This window comes from Pseudorasbora parva, chromosome 14 (genome assembly GCF_024679245.1).
Source record: "Pseudorasbora parva isolate DD20220531a chromosome 14, ASM2467924v1, whole genome shotgun sequence".
Taxonomy (NCBI): Eukaryota; Metazoa; Chordata; class Actinopteri; order Cypriniformes; family Gobionidae; genus Pseudorasbora; species Pseudorasbora parva.
Genome location: NC_090185.1, coordinates 20,561,513 through 20,574,696, shown reverse-complemented (window position 1 = coordinate 20,574,696; position 13,184 = coordinate 20,561,513). Strand labels below are relative to the sequence as shown.

At 35.9% G+C, this 13,184-nt stretch overlaps 2 protein-coding genes across 3 annotated transcripts in view; one reads left to right on the top strand and one right to left on the bottom strand.

The window, feature by feature from the left end:
* lrrc39 (leucine rich repeat containing 39) overlaps positions 1–13,184 on the bottom strand; it is a 48,510-nt gene that overhangs the window by 421 nt on the left and 34,905 nt on the right. For both annotated transcript variants that reach the window (XM_067415804.1, XM_067415805.1), the window contains exons 4-7: positions 869–1,025; positions 650–786; positions 402–547; positions 180–332 (exon numbers count right to left, since the gene is read on the bottom strand). In XM_067415804.1, the coding sequence (XP_067271905.1) occupies positions 180–332; positions 402–547; positions 650–786; positions 869–1,025 (593 nt within the window). The remainder of the gene's footprint in view (positions 1–179; positions 333–401; positions 548–649; positions 787–868; positions 1,026–13,184) is intronic.
* Positions 5,401–7,237, top strand: LOC137040739 (uncharacterized). Its single transcript, XM_067416514.1, has 2 exons — positions 5,401–6,418; positions 6,570–7,237. The coding sequence occupies exons 1-2, from the start codon at positions 5,401–5,403 to the stop codon at positions 6,587–6,589; spliced, it is 1,038 nt and encodes a 345-aa protein (XP_067272615.1). The 3' UTR covers positions 6,590–7,237.

Below are 13,184 nucleotides of genomic sequence, written 5' to 3'. Positions count from 1 at the left end.
TGCAGAGAGCATTTTAAGCTTAGTAATCATAATAATTTGTAAAATACGGTCCATGAATGCTTTGCCAATGCATTGCAACTCAGTCCTCAAAGAACTTACATTTGCATATTTGCTTTCATGGAGCTTTTTATTGGTCTCCAATAACGTTATACAAATTAAACAAAATACTTAGTGCTTACCTGAGGTTACTCATCCCCTCCATAAGCGTAGGTATGTCTCGTAGTTTATTTTTGCTAAGAACTAGCGTGTCCAGGCTTTGCATGCGACAGATGTTGTCGGGCAGGTACTCTAGTTCATTTCTCGGGAGCCACAGGGTGTGAAGTTTTTCCATTCTAGATTAAAATATGACTAATGTCATTGCATCCATTAAAGGGCATTGACAGAAAAAAAATGGTATTTACCTGTGAATATCTTCTGGCAAACTCTCCAACATGTTGCTGCCCATATCTAGCCACTCGAGAGAAGGAAGGTTGACCACACAATCTGGAATGGTGGTGAATTGGTTCATGGAGAGGTCCAAATGATGCAGCTTTTTAAGATTGCTAAACTAAGGAAATTCAGTTTAGAGTAAATACAGGTGATGGGTATATAGGGATATCATATCTAGACAAAATATGCGGTGCATATTGGCGTTTATTGTTATTAATACCTGGGTAGGCAGCTCATCCAGATCTTGATTCATTGCAAGTTCTAGTTTCTCCAGATTTTCACAACAACAAAGTTCTTCTGGTACGTAGCTCACTCTGTTATAGCTCAACAGCAGCTCTCTTAACCGAGTTAATTTGCCTGTTGGTTTTAAGAACATATTTGAGTTACTTTAAAGAAAGTCATCAAAGTTCATCCAGATTCCACCCATTTTTTTACTCACCAATCTCTTTGGGAATCTCTGTGACTGAATTACGAGACAAGTCCAAGACTATGAGACTCTCAAAGCTCGAGATGAACCGTGGGATTCTTTGAAGTCCTATTCGGTGTAACTGCCATTCTTGAATCTGGGAGAGATGGACTAGAGCTGGAGGAAGAGTCTGCAGAAAGGGTCAAGGTGCCAAGAGTTGAGGACTAAACACTCAATACATTTTTTGTTTAAATGAAGATGTTAGACTGCTTTATCTGCAACTATCTGTAGTATTGTCCTTGACCAATTAAAAGTATTAACTCTTAAGTGGAAATTATTCAATTATCACACGAATTCAAAATTGACAAATATACTGAATTACGACAGTGTATACTATGACATAAAAGTGGAAATTATTCAATTATCACACAAATTCAAAATGGACAAAAATACTGAATTACGACAGTGTATACCATGATATAAAAGTGGAAATTATTCAATTATCACACGAATTCAAACTTGACGAATATACTAAATTATGACAGTGTATACTATGACATAAAAGTGGAAATTATTCAATTACACAAATTCAAAATTGACAAAAATACTGAACTACGACAGTGTAAACTATGACCTAAAAGTGGAAATTATTCAATTATCACACAAATTCAAAATGGACAAAAATACTAAATTACGACAGTGTATACCATGATATAAAAGTGGAAATTATTCAATTATCACACAAATTCAAAATTGACAAAAATACTGAATTACGACAGTGTATACTATGACATAAAAGTGGAAATTATTCAAGCATCAAACAAATTCAAAATGGACAAAAGTACTAAATTACGACAGTGTATACTATGAGATAAAAGTGGAAATTATTCAATTATCACAAATTCAAAACTGACAAAAATACTGAATTACGACAGTGTATACTATGACATAAAAGTGGAAATTATTCAATTATCAAATAAATTCAAAATTGACAAAAATACAGAATTACGACGGTGTATACTTTGACATAAAAGTGGAAATTAAATGAATTACGACAGTGTATACTATGACATAAAACTGGAAATTATTAAATTATTACACAAATTCAAAATTGACATAAATACTGAACTACGACAGTGGACATAAAAGTGGACTATGACATAAAAGTGGAAATTATTCAATTATCACACAAATTCAAAATGGACAAAAATACTGAATTACGACAGTGTATACCATGATATAAGAGTGGAAATTATTCAATTATCACACAAATTCAAAATTGACAAATATACTGAATTACAACAGTGTATACTATGATATAAAAGTGGAAATTATTCAATTATCACACAAATTCAAAATTGACAAAAATACTAAATTACGAAAGTGTATACTATGACATAAAAGTGGAAATTATTCGATTATCACACAAATTCCAAATTGACAAAAATACTAAATTACGAAAGTGTATACTATGACATAAAAGTGGAAATTATTCAGTCATCACACAAATTCAAAATGGACAAAAATACTAAATTACGACAGTGTATACTATGACATAAAAGTGGAAATTATTCAATTATCACACGAATACAAAACTGACAAAAATACTGAACTACGACAGTGTATACCATGACATAAAAGTGGAAATTATTCAATTATCAAATAAATTCAAAATTGACAAAAATACAGAATTACGACAGTGTATACTTTGACATAAAAGTGGAAATTATTCAATTATCACACAAATTCAAAATTGAAAAAAATACTGAACTACGACCATGTATACCATGATATAAAAGTGGAAATTATTCAATTATCACACAAATTCAAAATTGACAAATATAATGAATTACGACAGTGTATACTATGACATAAAAGTGGAAATTATTCAATTATCACACAAATTCAAAATTGACAAAAATACTAAATTACGACAGTGTATACTATGACATAAAAGTGGAAATTATTCAATTATCACAAAAATTCAAAATGGATAAAAATACTGAATTACGACTGTATACTATGACATAAAAGTGGAAATTATTCAATTATCACACAAATACAGAATTATGACAGTGTATACTTTGACATGAAAGTGGAAATTATTCAATTATCACACAAATTCAAAATTGAAAAAAATACTGAACTATGACCATGTATACCATGATATAAAAGTGGAAATGATTCAATTATCACACAAATTCAAAATTGACAAATATAATGAATTACGACAGTGTATACTATGACATAAAAGTGGAAATTATTCAATCATCACACAAATTCAAAATGGAAAAAAATACTAAATTACGACAGTGTATACTATGAGATAAAAGTGGAAATTATTCAATTATCACACAAATTCAAAACTGACAAAAATACTGAATTACGACAGTGTATACTATGACATAGAAGTGGAAATTATTCAATTATCAAATAAATTCAAAATTGACAAAAATACAGAATTACGACGGTGTATACTTTGACATAAAAGTGGAAATTATTCAATTATCACACAAATTCAAAATTAAAAAAAATACTGAACTATGACCATGTATACTATGACATAAAAGTGGAAATTATTCAATTATCACGCAAATTCAAAATTGACAAATATAATGAATTACGACAGTGTATACTATGACATAAAAGTGGAAATTATTCAATTATCACACAAATTCAAAATGGACAAAAATACTAAATTACGACAGTGTATACTATGAGATAAAAGTGGAAATTATTCAATTATCACACAAATTCAAAATGGACAAAAATACTAAATTACGACAGTGTATACTATGAGATAAAAGTGGAAATTATTCAATTATCACACAAATTCAAAATGGACAAAAATACTGAATTACGACAGTGTATACCATGACATAAAAGTGGAAATTATTCAATTATCACACAAATTCAAAATTGACAAATATACTGAATAACGACAGTGTATACTATGATATAAAAGTGGAAATTATTCAATTATCACACAAATTCAAAATTGACAAATATACTGAATAATGACAGTGTATACTATGATATAAAAGTGGAAATTATTCAATTATCACACAAATTCAAAATGGACAAAAATACTAAATTACGAAAGTGTATACTATGACATAAAAGTGGAAATTATTCAGTTATCACACAAATTCAAAATGGACAAAAATACTGAATTACGACAGTGTATATTATGACATAAAAGTGGAAATTATTCAATTATCACACAAATTCAAAATGGACAAAAATGCTAAATTACGACAGTGTATACTATGAGATAAAAGTGGAAATTATTCAATTATCAAATAAATTCAAAATTGATGAATATACTGAATTACGACAGTGTATACTATGAGATAAAAGTGGAAATTATTCAATTATCACACAAATTCAAAATGGACAAAAATACTGAATTACGACAGTGTATACCATGACATAAAAGTGGAAATTATTCAATTATCACACAAATTCAAAATTGACAAAAATACTAAATTACGACAGTGTATACCATGACATAAAAGTGGAAATTATTCAATTATCACACTGTGATGGCCGAACCCGCGGCCACACATTGATAAGGGTAACTTGCATTCATTCCTTCGTACATTCACAGAGCATACATTCTTCTCTAATACATTCCACTATATAGTCATTTATTTTGATTATTATTTTCCTTTTATTTAATTTAGTATCTGAGGTTATTATATAGTTTTATATAATAAAAACACTACACATACCTTTTTGACATATTTTCAATGCTTTATTTAGGTAGTCCTTTGTTTGTCAGTTTGGAGTGCACACTTACTGGCTCACATTGTGCTATGTCTGTTACTGATCCTTGTTTCTATTGAGTTTAAGTTACCGTGAGATGAGTTGGAGTTGAGTATAATGCCGCTGGTTGCAGTGTGTGCGTCCATCCATCGCCGTGGTCTCGACTGGCAAAAGGCTGACGATCATGCAGCAGTGGAGATTTATGGCCGGAGAGTTCTGCTAGGCGATACCAAGTGGAAGTGACGTCATGGGGGGGTGAAGGAAATTGAATGTGATTTCTGGAGGTTTATTAGTTTTTATTATTAACATTTATTGGTTTGCATTATCATTATATTGAGTTGTTGGTTATTATCTTTATTTTGATGTAGTTATATTGCCAATAACTTGTTGCTTTATAAAATGTTGCTTGTATGTTTTCCCCTTGTCTTGTTTAAGTGAGCTCACCGTTTGGCTTATATACCTGTCTTTTTGTGTCAGTTGGCAGGTCAGTCTGTTCTGTTAGGTTCTCCTGAGTTTTCTCTTTATATTGAGTTAAAGGTTGTTTTGCTGACCTCAGTTTATTTAAGTCTAGCTAGATTATTTGTTAGATTAAATTGATTTACTTTTTATTCTTTATTTTGTGACTTTTTGTAATTTTTTTTGGGTAAAATAAAACCCATTCTTTTGTTGGAAAGTTGGTGTCCTCGTGTCTTACTCTCTGGCATTCTCACATATGGTGGCAGTGGTGGGATGAGCCAGTAGAGGACACCGTTCCCCCCCCCCCCTAGATTAGTTATATATATATTTTTTGAGGAGTTATGAGTCGACCGCCAAAGAGAGGAGCTCTAAAATTTGCTCCGTCAGAGCGAGAAGAGGAAAGAGGCGAAGAGAGGCCTACGGAGGAAGAGGTGGTTGATGGGGATCAGGAGATGGCAGGCAGGGAACCATCGTTAGCTGATGTGACGAGTCTGTTTCGAGCCCACATGGCAAAAATGGATACTCAGGAGGCGACAAGGAAACAGGAGTATGGAGAGCAAGAGCGACGATTTGGAGCTCTCCAGCATCAATTTAGCTTATTACAAACGGAGGTTCAAGCCCGCACATCACTTGCTCCTGAGTCCCGCCCTAATGATATAGATTATTTTGAAGGAGAGGGTGAGCAGGCAGACACTGCTATCCAACTTTCTTCTACCCAGTCTACATCCCACATGAGGGATGCTGGCCCTACTGGAGGTTATTCAGGACCAGCATGGCATCGTAAACCTCGACTAGAAAAGCTAGCTGACTCTGATGATATAGAGCACTTTTTAGTCACTTTTGAGCGAATTGCCACAGCTTGCCGTTGGCCTCAGACTGACTGGACTTTTCATTTGATTCCATTATTGACTGGTAAGGCAAGGGCTGCGTATGTTAATATGGACTTGAATGATTGTGTTGAGTATGATAAGGTCAAGGCCGCCATCCTCATGAAATACGATATCAGTACAGAGACGTATAGACAGAGGTTTCGCTCTGTAGATGTCCATCCTTCTGAGAGTCCAAAGGAACTGTACGTAAGGCTTAAGGAACTCTATTGCAAGTGGATCAGACCCAGGGAGAAAACAGTTGAGGAAGTGGGTGAGATGATAATTTTAGAACAATATCTTCGCATGCTCTCTCCTGAACTCCAGGTCTGGGTCCGGGAAAGGGACCCTGGGACGGCAGCAGAGGCCGCATCATTGGCGGATGTCTTTGTGGCTGCAAGGAGGAAGCATCAACCTTGGGCCTGGAAAACGGGAAATGAGACCCGACGGCCACCGTTCCCTCAGTTCCATCCGAGACCTGTAGCTGGGTCGGGTAAGTCTCCCAAGGGAGATTTTCCAGACATTAAATACCATACAAGCCTAAAGGGACCGGTTGTTTGTTTCCAGTGCGGACAAGAGGGCCACACAAGGCCAGTCTGCCCACAAAATGCAGCCAAATTGACAAATTTATGTTATGTTCCCAGAGGTGGGGCAGCGGATGTGAACACGCCAAATGTACTGCTACAGACAATGCCGGTGACTGTAAATGGCAAAGAGCTGAAGGCCCTGATTGATACTGGGAGTGACAAGACATTGGTGAACAGGAGGTTTGTGGCTCCATCTTTAGTCAGGTCTTTTAATAAATTACCCATTTGCTGCGTTCATGGGGTCGAACGAATGGTGCCCACTGCAGACCTATACATTGGGGTAGAAGGTCAAACTTATCTGTTAGAGGTGGGGGTGGCCGATAATCTTCCTTATCCTGTAGTTCTGGGTCGTGATCTACCAATACTTCTTGATCTGGTCCGGCCTTCACAACAATGCAATGTGGTGTTAACCAGAGCCAGGGCAAAGAAGCCAGAGGAACCCATACAGACTCTTACCGCACTGCCATTCTATAATGCTGAACTGGAGACAGGTCCCCCCAAGTTAAAAAACTCTCGACGCCAAAGGAAACGAGCACGGCTTGAATATAATGCCTCCCAAATGCCCGTAGAGAGTGTATGTAAGCTAACTCCACCGGTCCAGCTACCTACCAATATAGTTCAATTACAACAAGAAGATGCTAGTCTTGCGTCATGCTTGGGGAAAGCAAGTGAGGATAATGCAGGACAAGGACTCGTGAATGACAAGGGGAAGTGTTATTTTTTCAAACAGGGCATACTTTACCGCCAGACCGGATCGGTGAGGCAACTGGTGGTCCCGAAGGAGGTTCGGGAGGTGGTCCTTCACCTGAGTCCCTCAGTTCCTTGGGCTGGCCACCTGGGAAAAAAGAAAACAACAGCGAGAATTAAAAGACACTTTTACTGGCCCGGCCTGGAAGTGGATGTTGACCAGTACTGTAAAAGCTGCCCGGAGTGCCAAAAAGTATCCATCAGGCGTTTGTCAAGAGTGCCCCTCCAGCCCCTTCCTGTAATCAGTACACCATTTGAAAGGCTAGGCATGGATATCGTTGGCCCAGTGGAAAAGAGCTGTGCAGGTAACCGGTTTTTACTGGTCATCACCGATTATGCTACGAGGTACCCAGAGGGTTTTCCCTTAAAGTCTATCAAAGCCAAATACGTTGCAACTTGTTTAATCCAGTTTTTTTCCAGAGTCGGTTTGCCTGCAGAATTTCTCACAGACCAAGGGACCAATTTTATGTCCAGCCTCCTGAAGCAGGTCTACCAGTTGCTGGGTATTAAGAGCTTGCGTACAACACCCTACCATCCTCAAACTGATGGGCTCACAGAACGATTTAATCAGACATTAAAGCAGATGCTCCGTAAATTCATTGATGAGACTGGCCGGGACTGGGACCAATGGCTCCCGTACCTCCTTTTCGCATACAGAGAGGTACCCCAGGCTTCTACTGGGTTTTCTCCGTTTGAATTATTATATGGTCATGAAGTTCGAGGACCTCTGACGTTGCTTAAAGAAGTCTGGGAAAGAGACCCAGATAAGAGTGAACCGACTAACATTGTGTCTTATGTCTTGCAAATGCGGGAACGTCTGGAGAAAATGCGGAACTTGGCACAAACTCACCTGAAGGAGGCCCAGAGGCACCAGAAAGCATGGTATGACCAATCTGCACGTGAGAGAGGCTGGCGAGAAAGTACTGGTGATGCTGCCGAGCCAGGAGAGTAAGCTGTTGGCCAAGTGGCAGGGCCCCTTTGAGATCAAGAACCGGCTAGGCCCTACCACATATGAAGTGGTCACTCCTGGGCAGGACCGTGCTGGTCGAGTACTTCACGTGAACCTTTTAAAAAAATGGGTGGCCCGACCTGAACAGAGAGCACAGGTTATGATGATTTGCCATGTGGTGGAGGAAAAGGAAGAGGAAGACCAGTACTTACCCCAACCAGTATCTGGGAATATTAACCTGGAGCATCTGTCTGAAGATCAACAATCCCAGGTGAGGGCTCTATGTATCCCTGAAATTTTCTCTGAATATCCTGGCTTAACATCTTTGATGCAGCATGATGTGATATTAAAACCGGAGGCGGCTGTTAGACGTTTGAGTTACAGAATACCCGAGAGACTCCAAGAGGCCTTAAAGGAGGAGGTAAACTTGATGCTAAGATTGGGAATTATTGAACCCTCTAAAAGTGAGTGGTGTCATCCAGTAGTCCTGGTGCCAAAAAAAGATGGGAGTATCCGATTTTGTATTGACTTCCGGTACTTGAACTCTGTATCACAGTTTGACTCTTATCCTACTCCCCGTATCGATGCCTTAATTGATCAACTAGGCTAAGCCAAATACCTAACTACTATTGATCTGTCTAAAGGTTATTGGCAGATACCATTAACGCAGCAGGCCCGTCCTTTGACAGCATTTAGGACACCCTGGGGCCTATTTCATTTCCGGGTTCTACCTTTTGGCCTGCATGGGGCACCGGCCACCTTTCAAAGGCTTATTGATCAGGTGTTACATGGAATAACTTTTGCTGCAGCTTATTTAGATGACATAGTCATCTATAGTAACACCTGGGAGGAGCATGTTCAACATCTTCAAGAGGTCCTGCAGCGTCTCCAAAAAGCCGGCCTCACAGTTAACCCTGCCAAGTGTGCCGTAGCCAGGAAGGAAACTGAGTACCTGGGCTTTGTCATCGGCCATGGGACAGTGCGACCTGAAGTCAAAAAGGTTCAGGCGTTGGAGGAGGCTTGGATTCCTCAAACCCGTAAGGAACTCCGATCTTTTTTGGGAATGGCAGGCTTTTATAATCGTTTTATTCCAAATTTCTCCAGTAGAGCTGCCCCTTTGACAGACATGGTGGGGGCCCGATGTCCAAATCAATGTCAGTGGTCAGACGAAAGGATGGCAGCCTTCCGAGATATTCAAACTGCTCTAGGAAGGAATGCAGTGCTGTATAGTCCAGACTTTGAGCAAGAATTCATTGTCCAGACGGATGCATCTGAGAGGGGCATAGGGGCCGTGCTGCTACAGGGATCTCCAGGTGAGCGACGGCCAGTGGCTTTCATTAGCCGCAAACTCTTTCCAAGAGAAGTTCATTACTCGACCGTAGAGAAGGAATGTTTTGCGGTGAAATGGGCCCTAGACTCCTTGAGATATTACTTGCTGGGACGGGAGTTTAAATTAGAAACCGACCATAAAGCTCTTTAGTGGTTGGGAAAGATGAAAGACACCAATGGGAGGATCACACGCTGGTACCTGGCTATGCAGCCTTTCCGGTTTACAGTCCAATATGTGCCCGGCAAGTCTAATGTGACCGCTGACTACTTCTCTCGTATCAACGAGAGGTCTGAAGGGAGGGGGTGTGTGATGGCCGAACCCGCGGCCACACATTGATAAGGGTAACTTGCATGCATTCCTTCGTACATTCACAGAGCATACATTCTCCTCTAATACATTCCACTATATAGTCATTTATTTTGATTATTATTTTCCTTTTATTTAATTTAGTATCTGAGGTTATTATATAGTTTTATATAATAAAAACACTACACATACCTTGTTGACATATTTTCAATGCTTTATTTAGGTAGTCCTTTGTTTGTCAGTTTGGAGTGCACACTTACTGGCTCACATTGTGCTATGTCTGTTACTGATCCTTGTTTCTATTGAGTTTAAGTTACCGTGAGATGAGTTGGAGTTGAGTATAATGCCGCTGGTTGCAGTGTGTGCATCCATCCATCGCCGTGGTCTCGACTGGCAAAAGGCTGACGATCATGCAGCAGTGGAGATTTATGGCCGGAGAGTTCTGCTAGGCGATACCAAGTGGAAGTGACGTCATGGGGGGGTGAAGGAAATTGAATGTGATTTCTGGAGGTTTATTAGTTTTTATTATTAACATTTATTGGTTTGCATTATCATTATATTGAGTTGTTGGTTATTATCTTTATTTTGATGTAGTTATATTGCCAATAACTTGTTGCTTTATAAAATGTTGCTTGTATGTTTTCCCCTTGTCTTGTTTAAGTGAGCTCACCGTTTGGCTTATATACCTGTCTTTTTGTGTCAGTTGGCAGGTCAGTCTGTTCTGTTAGGTTCTCCTGAGTTTTCTCTTTATATTGAGTTAAAGGTTGTTTTGCTGACCTCAGTTTATTTAAGTCTAGCTAGATTATTTGTTAGATTTAATTGATTTACTTTTTATTCTTTATTTTGTGACTTTTTGTAATTTTTTTTGGGTAAAATAAAACCCATTCTTTTGTTGGAAAGTTGGTGTCCTCGTGTCTTACTCTCTGGCATTCTCACACACACGAATCACACAAATTCAAAATGGACAAAAATACTGAATTATAAAAGTGGAAATTATTCAATTATCACACAAATTCAAAATTGACAAATATAATGAATTACTACAGTGTATACTATGACATAAAAGTGGAAATTATTCAATTATCACACGAATTCAAAATGGACAAAAATACTAAATTACGACAGTGTATACTATGAGATAAAAGTGGAAATTATTCAATTATCACACGAATTCAAAACTGACAAAAATACTGAATTACGACAATGTATACTATGACATAAAAGTGGAAATTATTCAATTATCAAATAAATTCAAATTTGATGAATATACTGAATTACGACAGTGTATACTATGACATAAAAGTGGAAATGATTATATTATCACACAAATTCAAAATGGACAAAAATACTAAATTACGACAGCGTATACCATGACATAAAAGTGGAAATTATTCAATTATTACACAAATTCAAAATTGACAAAAATACTGAACTACGACAGTGTATACTATGACATAAAGTGGAAATTATTCAATTATCAAATAAATTCAAAATTGACGAATATATTGAATTACGACAGTGTATACTATGAGATAAAAGTGGAAATGATTAAATTATCACACAAATTCAAAATGGACAAAAATACTAAATTACGACAGTGTATACCATGACATAAAAGTGGAAATGATTAAATTATCACACAAATTCAAAATGGACAAAAATACTAAATTACGACAGCGTATACCATGACATAAAAGTGGAAATTATTCAATTATTACACAAATTCAAAATTGACAAAAATACTAAATTACGACAGTGTATACTATGACATAAAGTGGAAATTATTCAATTATCAAATAAATTCAAAATGGACAAAAATAGTAAATTACGACAGTGTATACCATGACATAAAAGTGGAAATTATTCAATTATCACACGAATTCAAAATTGACAAAAATACTAAATTACGACAGTGTATACCATGACATAAAAGTGGAAATTATTCAATTATCACACGAATTCAAAATTGACGAATATACTGAACAACGACAGTGTATACTATGACATAAAAGTGGAAAATATTCAATTATCAAATAAATTCAAATTTGATGAATATACTGAATTACGACAGTGTATACTATGAGATAAAAGTGGAAATGATTCAATTATCACACAAATTCAAAATTGACAAAAATACTAAATTACGAAAGTGTATACTATGACATAAAAGTGGAAATTATTCAATTATCACACAAATTCAAAACTGACAAAAATACTGAATTACGACAGTGTATACTATGACATAAAAGTGGAAATAATTCAATTATCACACAAATTCAAAATTGACAAATATACTGAATTACGACAGTGTATACTATGACATAAAAGTGGAAATTATTCAATTATCACACAAATTCAAAATTGACAAAAATACTAAATTACGACAGTGTATACTATGACATAAAAGTGGAAATTATTCAATTATCACACGAATTCAAAACTGACAAAAATACTGAATTACGACAGTGTATACTATGACATAAAAGTGGAAATAATTCAATTATCAAATAAATTCAAAATTGACAAAAATACCGAATTACGACGGTGTATACTATGACATAAAAGTGGAAATTATTCAATTATCACACAAATTCAAAATTGACAAATATACTGAATTACGACAGTGTATACTATGATATAAAAGTGGAAATTATTCAATTATCACACAAATTCAAAATTGACAAAAATACTAAATTACGACAGTGTATACTATGACATAAAAGTGGAAACTATTCAATTATCACACAAATTCAAAATTGACAAATATACTGAATTACGACAGTGTATACTATGATATAAAAGTGGAAATGATTCAATTATCACACAAATTCAAAATTGACAAAAATACTAAATTACGAAAGTGTATACTATGACATAAAAGTGGAAATTATTCAATTATCACACAAATTCAAAATGGACAAAAATATTAAATTACGACAGTGTATACCATGATATAAAAGTGGAAATTATTCAATTATCACACAAATTCAAAATGGACAAAAATACTGAACTACGACCATGTATACTATGACATAAAAGTGGAAATTATTCAATTATCACACAAATTCAAAATGGACAAAAATACTGAATTATAAAAGTGGAAATTATTCAATTATCACACAAATTCAAAATTGACAAATATAATGAATTACTACAGTGTATACTATGACATAAAAGTGGAAATTATTCAATTATCACACGAATTCAAAATGGACAAAAATACTAAATTACGACAGTGTATACTATGAGATAAAAGTGGAAATTATTCAATTATCAAATAAATTCAAAATTGACGAATATATTGAATTACGACAGTGTATACTATGAGATAAAAGTGGAA